The sequence below is a fragment of the Cetorhinus maximus genome, chromosome 16 (assembly GCF_964194155.1).
Source record: "Cetorhinus maximus chromosome 16, sCetMax3.hap1.1, whole genome shotgun sequence".
Taxonomy (NCBI): Eukaryota; Metazoa; Chordata; class Chondrichthyes; order Lamniformes; family Cetorhinidae; genus Cetorhinus; species Cetorhinus maximus.
Window position 1 is genome coordinate 32,955,818 of NC_135894.1, and position 13,199 is coordinate 32,969,016.

General features: G+C 40.2%; 1 protein-coding gene across 1 annotated transcript in view; it reads right to left on the reverse strand.

Moving 5' to 3' along the window:
- Positions 1–227: 227 nt before the first annotated feature.
- The window catches only part of tbx15 (T-box transcription factor 15), a 92,612-nt gene continuing 79,640 nt past the window's right edge, over positions 228–13,199 (reverse strand). The window contains exons 7-8 of the mRNA XM_078559612.1: positions 11,055–11,152; positions 228–2,211 (exon numbers count right to left, since the gene is read on the reverse strand). Coding sequence (XP_078415738.1) covers positions 1,433–2,211; positions 11,055–11,152 — 877 coding nt within the window. The 3' untranslated portion in view covers positions 228–1,432. The remainder of the gene's footprint in view (positions 2,212–11,054; positions 11,153–13,199) is intronic.

Here is a 13,199-nt window from a genome sequence, read left to right on the forward strand (position 1 = left end):
TTCAACCTCTCGTGTTTCAATTAACAGACATAATGCTGCCTGAATGGCGCAGGTCTTAATTACGTCTGTTGCCAGCAATTAGTGAAGATGTGCTGAAAGTTGTCTTGAACTTTGCCTAATTCCAACACAAATGCATTAACCCTTCATTATTTTCCAATGCAGCACAACCCACTTCATAAGCACAATTGTATGGGAGCATTTGTTTATAAGGAACATTTTCACAAGCATTGTTTCATTCCCCACACATTTTTAATTTGATTTACAGATCAGTTTACAGGAGGTTGCTTCTTTACAGGCACAATTATTTGAACCAGAGAAAGTTCCCATATTAGATTAGCAAATCCAAACAGCACAAAAGAGTCAAGAGCTTCCTTGCATGTAGTTCGCCAAGTTCTGTGATCATCTTGATAAGTGCTGATTCTTCTTTTGGTGAAGGTATGTTGTCCTATACATCCAGAGACTGAGCAAATTTTGTGTGCCTTTCTGCTATTTCATATGGCACACCCAATGTGACAGCCTAATACACTTATCACCTAAAAGGGTTATTTAATGACTTTTGTTCTTTGCCACTTGCACAGCATTGTCCCCATCTGGATGAGTGCACAGTTGGTTGAGAGGAGCATTTTAGAAGTAACAAGGTTACTCCTAAATGTATATCTGTCTTCAGCATTGATTAGAAATGTTTGCATTTTCTTCACAGTGAACTCAAATAGATACACTGTACTTTCTACACTTTGTTCAAGTTAGGTATTGTAATCGCCAACATTACAGTTTTGCAAAATTGCAAAAGAAAAAGAAAAAAAAGACAAATGAGCTTGTTTCTCAGAAACTTAAAACAAAGTTCGTCTGTTAAGGGCCTATACACAAAGCGATGTTGGAATGGGCCATTCTTGAAATACTACAGTATGTCCAACTGCATGATGAGAAAATTCTGAACACATCAATATGGAACTCAGCACAGTAAGTATCCAAAAATGGGACATAATACTCCCAAGTATTGAGAAAGGTAAGCAATCTTTCCTCAAAACTGGACAACATATTTTGTCCACATTCATTGCAAATTATGTCTGTTGCTGCAAGGCATTTGTTCAGTTTCTGGAAAAAACAGGATTTTGTATTTGCTCTGTAACCTGTGTAAAAGGGCAAATATCAGCAATTCTAGACAATGATAGAGACCCAATTTCATTTTTATCTTCTGTGCTCTGTATAGTTTAGCTAAGGTTTTGCTTATCCCAATATCACTACAATTTCGGAGATTAGTGGTTTATGGCTGCTTGTAGGGCAGTTAACTTAGGAAGATTAGTAATAATATGCTTTGGAGACATAATTTTACTGTTGCTGGTGCTGACATCAATTTACTGTAGAGTGCCCAGTGCATAGTGCTGTATGTGTATGGACGACTCAGGTAAAGATTTTTTGTTAAATATTGCTTTTATACCATATGCACTGACATTTGTGAAGAACTCCCTGGGACAGTCCCATATTGTCTGGTGTCACACGCATTCTGAGGCTGCTGGGAAGGAGTGGAGCCAATCACATGCATCCCATCCATTCCCGTGGACAAGAACTGTCTCTCGCTGAAGGCCCCATTGGGAGAAGAGGAGCAGAGTAAAGTGCTTTGGGAGGCATTAAGTTTCTCAGGGCCAGCTGCCAGTCTGGGGGAGGCAGAGAAGTTGTAACCATAAAGGTTATATGGGTTGTGTAATGAGAAGGCATTGTAGGAGCTCTGTTGGACATGACTACCACTAAACATGTGAGATGAAGAGGTGTTAGAGGTAGGACTTCCTGTTTGCATGACGTATTGAAATTGGGAAGCAGTAAATGGTGGCAGTTGACTGCTGTAAGCATCCATCTTGTTGTTGCCTTGTAAAGAAGAAGGGGTGGGTACTGCAGAGATTAATGAAGAAGTCCTCTGTGGAACAAATGTTTCTGATGGTGGTTGAGAAGAAGCACTGGGACCTTGTAATCGATTGTATCCACCCTCAGCTAGAGCAGGATAACTCTGCAGGGTAGCCATGTTGCCTCGGGCACAGGCTGGATATTCAGAGAGGTTGAGATTGCAGAGTTGGCTCTCCCTGCAGCCAACATTAAAGGTGTTGGGGGCCAGATGGAAAGTAGGCGGGGAGCAGGATGGTGACAGGAGATGGGAAGATGCTGAAGGGGATGGAGTTCCTGGGCTAGAAGTTGTTGGAGATGTTCCTGTGCTACCTCCTGAAACCAAAACAGAAAACACCAGATATTGAAACAGTTTCCAATCTTTTGCAAGTTATCCCACAAGTAAGGATGACTTCATAGCCCCATAGGAAAGTGTCACTGATGTGCAAGGTTAATTAAAATTTTATTCACAAGTAAAATTTATTTATTTCATTGTTGAAATGTAAAACATAAGATATAAGAGACCAAGAATGAACAAAGGACATTTGATAAACCATTCTATTTGTATCCCAAAGATTATTCATCATAACATATCACACCTATAAATTTTCAATCTTCTTTGCAATCAGATCTGTTTTCAGTTTGTTTGCAGAAGTTAATCAACACACCATTAACTGTTCTTTCTGATATTGTTCCATATGCTCATTCCATGGTGGAAAAGATTTTTTTTCTGATTTCTCATCTCAGTTGAATCTGATAATTTTAACTACCTTCTAGTTCTACACTCAGAGCCCAAGTCTAATAGCTGAACATTACCCATACATTCATACTTCCCAGCTTTTTAAAAATCCAGTGTCATTTTGTTTTTCGTACAGCCCTGTTTCTGCTTGAAAACAGGGCCAGAGCAAGCAGGAAATAAAGGGACAGAAATTGGACCTCAATGTGCCCATTTTTATTGGCATAATACCAATGCAACAAGGCCCAATTTCGGGGATCAATGCACTGCAGCCACCTAAAACATGCATTCAGTCCCATCCATCTGGAAATGAGGAGTCTAATGTTTGTTTTAAGTGTTGAAATTGGTCTGCAAAATGAACAAGGTAGGAGCCAGGACTGCTCTGTTCAGGATTCTTCAGTATCCACCAACAAAAAGTGAACTTTTTAAAAACAACATAATGTAAGCATTTGTTTGGAGCCAGGAGGATAACACTGGACCCACAAAGTAGGTAGTAGACTCCACCACACTATCCATCATGTGGTGGGGACTCAGACAGTCCAAACTATTCAGCAATTGCTGGTGCACAGAAATCAACTCCCTCTTAAGTGAAAAGCAAAATACTGTGGATGCTGGAAATCTGAAACAAAAACAAAAATTGCTGGAAAAACTCAGCAGGTCTGACAGCATCTGTGGAGTGAAAGACAGAGTTAATGTTGGGTCCTTACTCGAAACGTTAACTCTGTCTTTCTCTCCACAGGTGCCGTCAGACCTGCTGAGTTTTTTGTTTTTGTCCCTTTTAAGTGATTTCTGCACCTCAGCCTCCTTCAGCAGTGCTAGAACATGTGTTGGATTTAGCTCATTCATTTGCTTCCCTAACCACCTCCACCTGCTCCTGCAGTAAACATTGTTGTGCTGGCTGCAGTTAGCTGTATGTCTTTTTGCAAGATGGAACACAACTCACATTGCTTCTCTAGAGAATCAAAGCTTTCTGACGGTACCATTACTCAGAGAACTGCAGATATATAGTTCTGGCATGTACGCTGCTATCGTTCTCCCGCTCGCTGTTTACTCCTCCCTCCTACTCCTCCTCCTCCTCTTCCTCTCAGAATGGGATTTCTACATAGACCCACATGAAGAAACAACTACAGTTCTAAAAACCCCTAGTTAGCAGCAACTACAAGGGCGTGCAAATCTTTTGTCAAAAGAACACAAAATGCTGTTTAAAAACATTGTCCTCATAAACCCTGTATAGTTGGACCTAGGAATAGCTGTGGACCCCTTGAAATACCATTGATGTCGGCATATAAGTCAACCTTTGAAGCCTCAAAAAATCCTTCCAAAAACAGTATTTGATTTATATGCCAAGTATAAAAGTGAACCGCTGGTGTGGGTGGTTGTCATCTTTGCCGTTCACCACACAGGGTCTGCTCTATATGAGTGTGTCTTAAACTCCTTGCATCTTTGCAACACAGCCCATATCACCTGCTCGATCCCTCTTGCGCCAGGTTATAAGATACCAGTGAGTAAAACATCCATTTGTGGGGTAAAAAATTGAGGCTGATTACTAATGCCTAATAGTAATAGATATTGTTATTATAAAATAATAATAGCATGTTGTAGCTGAAAAATGGGGCCTTCTCATACACTGGTCAACTTATATGCCACAATCTACAGTGGTCATTTGAAATGGTTGCCTGATGACCTGTAACGCCCATGATTAAACGGACGGAGCAGGAGGTGGTGTTAATCAAACAGTGAAGTTGTTAAATGGAATGGGTGAGTAATTGCATCACTTGATGCTGATTTGAATGTATTGGCCAATGGAAAGGAAAATTGGGCTGGGTTTATATATTGCAGCTGACTCGCTACTGTCCGCTTTGTGTCACTCCTGTATGGAATCATAGAATGCTTACAAGCATCAGGAGGCCATTTGGCCCAGTGTGTGTGCCGGCCCTGCAATTTTTTTTCTTCAAGTAATGATCCAATTGCCATTTGAAAGCCATGTTTGAATTTGTTCCTCTCACCTCTGACTTAGAAGATTGTAGGTTCAAGTCCTACTCCAAGACTTGAGCATAAAAATCACAAGTTACATTCCAGTGCAGTACTGAGAGAGTTGGAGGTCTTTAGGTTGAGATGATAGACCGAGGACCATCTGCCCTCTCAGGTGGATATAAAAATGCTATGGTGCTATTTTGAACAGCACGGGAGTTATGCCAGTGACCTGACCAATATTCATCCCTCAATCAACATCACAAAAACAGATTATATGGTAATTATCATATTTTTAAAAATTCATTGGATGTGGGCATCGCTGGCCAGGCCAATATTTATTGCCCATCCTAATTGCCCTTCAGAGGGCATTTAAGAGTCAACCACATTGCTGTGGGTCTGGAGTCACATGTAGGCCAGACCAGGTAAGGACAGCAGATTTCCTTCCCTAAAGGACATTAGTGAACCAGATGGGTTTCTTTTACAACAATTGACAATGGTTTCATGGTCATCATTAGACTTTTAGTTCCAGGTTTTTTATTGAATTCAAATTCCACCATCTGCTGTGGTTGGAATTTGAACCCAGGTCCCCAGAGCATTACCCTGGGTTTCTGGATTACTAGTCCAGCAACAATACCACTACGCCACCGCCTTCCCCATTGCTGTTTGTGGGAGCTTGCTAGGCACATATTGGCTGCTGTGTTTCCTACATTACAATGATGACTACACTTCAAAAGTACTCCATTGGCTGTAAAGCGCTATATGATGTCCTGTGGTAGTGAAAAATGCTACATAAATGTAAGCCTTTCTTTTCTTTTGTAATATAGTGCCAGTGAATGCAGCTTTGTGCTATGGGCTTGAACCTAGGAGACCAGATTGAGAAAAGACAGAATACTCTTGGCCAGACCAAATATTATGGATTGTTACTAAAATACAGCATCATCTAACAGAATAAAGTAACTATGTAAGATGAATCAAAATATAAAAATAAATCAATCTGCCAAACTTGGATCTACTCCAATCCATGGTTGAAAAGAAAACTGCATTTTATTCAGCTTTTGGCACTTGTACAACATTTTCCCAGTGACTTTTTTTCTGTCTTTTCTATGACATCATAAAAGACTGTCTTAAGCAACGAGGATTTATTACACATATAGAATGTGTCTCCAATTGAAAACAATGGGAGAGTGTGAGAGAAGTAAAACCATGCGTTGCTCTGGGCAGTATGAAATTGGCATACACAAGAATACTCAATTGGTTTTAAATGAGAGGAAAACACAAGTCATATCCATTGCCAATTAGGCCAAGGGACAAAATAGTCCACTATTATTAGAATTTGACTTGCTTATTCCTTTGCATTAATACAATGATTTCATATTGAATCAATTCAAAAGTATATATAATTGGTTTTAACACTACATTTAAGAATTTGGGAATATCATAGAAAGATATTTTGCTTATTCCATAATCTACACTGAATCTCAAATACAATATGCAACAATAATCTACCTGCAAATAAATATTGGAAAGAAAATACTAACAATGCACCACGGCATCTAATAGTAAGTTGGAAGTTCCTCCACCATTATTCTCCAAATGGTTAAAAGTATCAAAATGAGTTGTATTATCTGGGAGATGCACATTCCTAGGGAAAGGGGAAACAAGTGAAGAATACCGTCTTCATGCAGATCTAGAAGCAGATTTATTGCCTTCTCTCCCAGCCGGAAAATTGTGTGTGACTCAGAAAGGAAAAATAATTTCAAAGTAAAAAGGAAAAATATAATTAACATTTACAATGAAAGAAATGTTGAAATAAATTTTGCAAATTAGAATAGGCCAGTTCCGAACTACACAAACCAAGATAACACTGTATGGCATGCATTCAGTGTCTATACCATTAAAATTCATCTTAGTATGATCATGAATACAACCATAGCAGCCTAGCCTAGCAGATGCAATACATACTTCTCTGTCAGATGGACAAGATGTTGAGTTATTCAATCTGCCGCTCAAATTTGCTGGCCACAATAAGATTGAGCATTTAATTTTCATACTGTCTGCACAGCAACTTTCTAAAATTTTGGCAAAGAACCTCAAAGTAAGGAAAATATAGTATAAAAACAAATGGCTGGAAAAGCTCGGCAGGTCTGGCAAAATTTCTGGGGAGAGAAACAGAGTTAACGTTTCGAGTTGAATATGGCTCTCCTTCGGAACTGAAGGGAGGTAGAAATGTGATGGGTTTTGTACTCTTGGAAGAGGGGAGAGGGAGAAAGAACAAAAGGAAAGGTCTGGGATAGGTTAAAGGGCAAGAGAGATTTTATAACAAAGATGTCATGAACAAAAGACAAAGGGAGTGGTAATGGTTATAGTAAAGAAACAAATCATTGGTCCAGTGTACATGCTAATAGCAGAATAATGGGCAGCTCCATATGAAAGCAAAAAACATGATAACAAGATTCAGACTGGCCCTTCTGGCAAAATAAAAAATCAAAATGGAGGATGGAATTCATGGTCAGAAGTTACTGAACTCAATGTTGAGTCCAGAAAGCTGTTGGAAGATGAGATATTGCTCCTCCAGCTTGCGCCGGCCTAAACTGGAACATTGCAGCAAGTCGAGGGCAGAAGTGTGAGCATGAGAGCAAGATGGTGAATTAAAATGGTAAGTGACCAAAAGGTTGGGATCATCTTTGCAGACTGAGTGGAGATGTTCCAAGAAGAGGTCACCCAGTCTGAGTTTGACCACCCACTATAAAGGAGACCGCATTGTGAACAGGAAATACAGCATACTAAATTGAAAAAGTACATGTAAATTGCTGCTTCATCTTTTCATGCCTCGTCCCCTTCCCATGGCACCTTCCCATACATTTGCAGGAGGTGTAACACCAGCCCTTTTACCTCCTCTCTCCTCACTGCTCAAGGCCTCAAACCCTCCTTCCAGGTGAAGCAACAATTTACTTGTACTTTTTCTGAAGATCAGAATGAGGGAGGCACCTTCTAATAAACACACGTATAACCTGAAATGATTTTTTTAAGTGGTGGAGATTAATAAAACTGAGTGCTGTTATTTACCACTTTGTACACTTGGAAGACTCTATCTTGTTAAATTTGTCACAAGCTATTAATTCCAACTGGCAGTTGTGTTTCACAGTCCACTAGTTTCAATGCTCATTTGACAAGTTTCTGAATTTGGAATTCAAGGCCGAGGGCGATCTAATATTTGAAAACTCCAGCTTCTATTTTGAACTGTCTTCCAGTCTTGCAGGGGGACAGAAACAAGGGACATTACCACTATGCCACCACCTCCCTTAAATGAGTATTATGCATCTATCTTTACTGAAGTCACACTGAGATACTGGATGGGCTAAAAATTGATAAAGAGGAAGTTTTAGAAAGGCTGGCTGTATTTAAAGTGAATGAGTCGCCAGGGCCGGATGGGTGCATCCGACGATGCTGAGTGAATTATGGATAGAAGTTGCGGAGGCAATGGCCGTAATCTTCCAATATTCTTTAGATACAGGGGAGGTACCAGAGGACTGGAGAATTGCAAATGTTATATTCTTATTCATAGAAGGATAAACCCAACAACTACAGGCCAGTCAGTTTGATGTCCGTGGTGGGAAAGCTTTTAGAAACAATAATCGGGGGGGGGGGAATTAACAGTCACTTGGACAATTGAGGATTAATTAAGGAAAGCCAACACGGATTTGCTAAAGTCAAATCATGCTTAACTAACTTGATTGAATGTTTTGATGAGATAACAAAGGGTTGGTGAGAGTTGGTAAATTTAAAATTTGCAGATCACACAATTGTTTAAAGTATTGTGAACAATGAAGAGGATAGTGATAAAAGGACAGATAGGCTTGTGGAATGGGCGGACGCGTGGCAGATGAAATTTAATCCAGGGAAGTGTGAAGTGATACATTTTGGTAAAAACAACAGAGAGGGGCACTATTTTCTTCTTTCATGGGATGTGGACATCACTAGCAAGGCCAGCATTTGTTGCCCATCCCTAATTTCCCTTGAACTGAGTGGTTTACTAGGCCATTTCAGAGGGCAGTCAAGAGTCAACCACATTGCTGTGGGTCTGGAGTCACATGTAAGCCAGTACAGGTAAAGATGGCAGATTTCCTTCCCTAATGAATGTTCGTGAACCAGATGGATTTTTAAAACAATTGGTGATAGTTTCATGGTAGCCATGGTAGCCATCTACCATGGTGGGATTTGAATCCATATCCCCCAGAACATTAGCCTAGGCCTCTGAATTATTAATCCAGGGATATTCCCACTCAGCCACCAACTTCCCAATAGAAAGGGTACAATTCTAAAAAGGAGGCAGGAACAGAGAGACCTGAGGGTACATGTGCACAAATCATTGAAGGTAGCAAGGCAAATTGAGGAAGTGGTTAAAAAGGTATAGGGGATCCTGGGCTTTATAAATAGAGGCATAGATTACAAAAGCAAGGAAGTTATGATGAATCTTTATAAAACATTGGTTTGGTCTCAACTGAGTACTGCATCCGATTCTGAGTCCAACACTTTAGGAAGGATAACAAAACTTTAGGGAGAGTGCAGAAAAGATTTACAAGAATGGTTCCAGGGATGAGAAACTTCAACTATGTGGATAGATTGGAGGAGCTGGAGCTGTTCTCCTTGGAGAAGAGAAGATTAAGAGAAGATTTGATAGAAGTGTTCAAAATCTTGCGGGGTCTAGACAATGTAGACAGAAAGAAACTGTACACATTGGTGGAAGAGTTGAGAACCAGAGGATGCCAATTTAAGATGATTGGCAAAAGAACCAATGGCAACATGAGAGAAAAAGTGTTTTATGCAACGAGTGGTTAGGTTCTGGAATGGACTGGTTACTGGAAGCAGATTCAATTATGGCTTTCAAAAAGGAATTGGATAACCACCTGAGGAGAAAAAAATTTGCAGGCTCCAGGGAAGGCGGGGGAGTGGGACTAGCTAAATTGCTCTTGCAATGTGCTGGCAGGGATATGAAAGATCGAATGGCCTCTTTCTGTGCTGTAAGAATTCTATGAATCTTTGTTTCAATTGAGATACCAGTGAAAATTGTTGTGAGGTAATAGGACTTCAGTAGAAAAGTAATTGGAGACACATCCTGACAGACAACTTCTTACCAAAGTCACAAATGTCATCCTTTGTGACTGTGGCAAAGATAAAGCATCTCCTCACATCTTTCATAACCTATCTGCTGCTTTTGACCACACCATCCTCTTCCAAAGCCTCTTCTCCATTACCCAGCTGGGCAGAATTGCCCTTGCTTGGTTCTATTCTTTTTTACCTCTTCCTCCACCCACACAGTTACCTGTGTTTTCCACCAGGTATCTTGGTCCCCTTCCTAGTTTGCATCTACGTTCTTCCCCTTGCCAACACCATCCAAAAACACAGTGTCAGTTTCCATATGTATGCGGACTGCAACCAGCTCTAACTCAGCACCATCTCTCTTGGTCACTCTAAATAGTCAGACTGCTTGTCCAACATCCATGGATGAGAAGAAATTTTCTCCAACCACATCATGGGAAAATCAAAACCTTTGCCTTTGATCCCTGTAATAAATTTTATTCCCTAGGTACCAGCTCAATCCCTCTCCCTGGAAATTGTCTGAGACTGAAGCAGACTGTTTGCAACCTTAGTGTCATACTTGACCATGAGATGAGCTTCCAAATGCATGCTCATGCCACAGCTAAGTCCACATGTTCCCACCTTTATAACATTGTCTAACCCCACCCACTTCCTCAGCTCATTTTTGGCTGAAATCCTCATCAGTACCTTTACCTGTAGACTTGACTGTTCTAATGCATTTCTGGCCTCCCACATTCTGCCTTCCATATACTTGAGGTCATCTAAAACTCTGCTGCCCGTATCCTAACTCAACCAAATACTGTTCACCCTTCACCCCGGTGCTCACTGACCTATGTTGGCTCCCAGTCAAGTAACTTCTTGATTTTAAAATTCTATTTGTTGTTTTTAAATCCCTCCATGACCTCATCCCTCCCTATCCCCGTAACCTTCTACATCCCCACAATGGAGGGTACCTTCTTCCCTCCAATTCTGCTCCTTTGAGCATCCCCAATCTTAACTGCTCCTCCATTGGCGGCTGTTCTTTTAGCTGCCAAGACCCTAAGCTCTGGAATTCCCTCCCCGAACCTCTGCATCCCTCTTCCTCTTGTTCCTCCTTTAAGATGCTCCTTAAAACTTACCTCTTTAACCAAGCTTTAGGTCATCTGCTTTAGGTCATCTAATATCTACTTGTATGGCTCAGTGGCAAATTTTTAAACAAAATTTGTGAAGCACCTCGAGTTTCACAGGGCTTTCTAGTTTTATTACATTAACGGTGCTATAACACTACAAGTTGTTATTGTTAAGAGCTAATCAAAGAGTGACAATGGCCATTTGAAATTCTGTAGCCTGTATAGGCGAAAAAAAACCTAAAAATACAGGTAAACATTACCTTGTTGCTTCTGCATGTTGGTAAAATCCTCAAAGGTGAGGGTCCGAACAGGAGGTCTCCAGAAGGCATATGTCTCCATGATGGCTTCTAAGCCAGTTCTGCTCAAAAGAAAGCAAAGAGGAAATATAACTGTGTATGGCTTCAACACACATCAATCTCCCTATTGTCCTGTTTCCAGCTGGAGCATTTTTTTCTCACACTGTTCCAGTCAGATTTATGTTCCAGCGTTTTCCACAAAATATATTCTTAACCCCTTAACCAGCTCACTTTATAGAGCTGGAAATCGTAATTTTGAGTCTCAGCTCTTCTAAACCCTTAAGCTGCGAAGAGGTGTTGTTCAATTTTGCAATTTTTACCTTATAAGGCCCTTGTATTATAATTGGTCTTCCATAATTATTACACACATGTTCTAAGTACACTCCCTTATTTCTTAAAATAATTTCTTAAAATAATTTATTTAAATGTACATGGCTTACAGGCAGGTTTTATCAAGATATTTTAGCTGGTGTTTAATCCAAAGGCACAGCACTGTAAAATAGACAGGATTTTGGTTTAATGGTTCCACATCATTAAGTTCTGAAAGATAATTGATGTCAATCTAACTTTTCACACATTTACTGTCCATGAATTACTTCTGCCTTCCTATTTCTTTTGTATACCTCTGATCCTACAACAAAAGAAAATAATAAGTGCAGAAGTAACTTTTCTACTAAAAGGGTGTTGAGTACGTGGAATAGATTACAAGCGATGGAAGAAGAAACCTTAATGAGTTTCAAGAAAGAACTCGCAAGGTTCTGATCAGGATTTAGGATTATTAGAAAGGCACCAAGGGAATACAGTGGACAGGGGGGTTAGATAGGCCAAAGATCTTCTCCTGCCTGAGCTATTTTCCTATGTAGCTTACCTACATGAGTAGCTATTGTTTATAGAAGACTGTGGCCCAATAAGAGGGGCATGACTTTGAATTCCATTTCTTCTGACAGGAAAGGTGACTGGGTGAATCAGCTGCAGAAACTGGGAGAGTGAGGAAAAGAGGGAGGGTGGGACGCAGCACAAGATAAAGCATTGGGAGCAAGTTGTAAAATTGCATAGAGAGTATTCCGCAGAACCAAGGAGGTGTAAAAGATAATAAGAGTGCAAACTAAAGTAAGAGGACAGATGTAAAAAGGCAGGGTCACAAGCTTTACATTGGAGAGAGGTACAAAAGAGGACAGGCAAACAGAGGAGACTGTTCAGCACAAACGAAATCAGGTGATGAGGCCAGATGATTTTGTGGGAGAGGTTTAAATGAGGTTGAAAGAAGACTCTAGAGAAATAAGTCATTTGAAAGACTTTGCAATGCTTAGTTTGATTAATTTTGTATTGAGGAAGCAGGCTGACAACCAATGGGATTCTGTGTGGATATATCTAATCACAAGTGGGTGGGTAGGTGGTTCACGCTATAAGTAAACCTGATGCTGGCAGAAAAAGTGCCACTGCTAACCCACGCTTGTGATTACTCCGTTGCATCTGTTTCATGTACACCTCAACCACATAATCAAACCCAGCTGAAACACATTACGGTTATAACTCTTTCTGAGGCAATGTATCTAATAGTAAGCACGTACTGGAAATGTGTTTCCATGGAGGCGTAGTAGCAAAACAATTTCTTAGTAAACAAGCAAAACAGGAGAGGGAATAAGCAAATTTAAAGACTAAAACATTTTTACATCTGTCCTCATACTTCAGTTTGTCCCCTTATTATTCTTCACACCTCTCTGGTTCTGCAGAATACTCACTATGCATTCTTACACCTTTCTCCCAATCCTTTAACTTGTCCTCCTTCCCACTCTCTCTCTTTTCACCTGATTTCCACCTGAAACGGTGAGGTATAATAGAAGCATAATAGTGTGTGTTAATGGAAGGCCTCCAAGTGTAGGCTGTATATTTTTCTTATATGTAGTTGAAAATGTCAACTGCTGTGTATAACATTGAATTTCTACATGAAGTTATTTCAAGCCTGTCCAGATAGAAAACTGTTGCATTCCTGATTCCTGTTAATCTGTACCGTTAACCAAGTCTGCCTTTAATCTAACTCAGGCTAATTCATGTATTTCACCAGACCAGTCTCAGAGGATTTCTGTATTCCCTCTGCTGTCTCACACG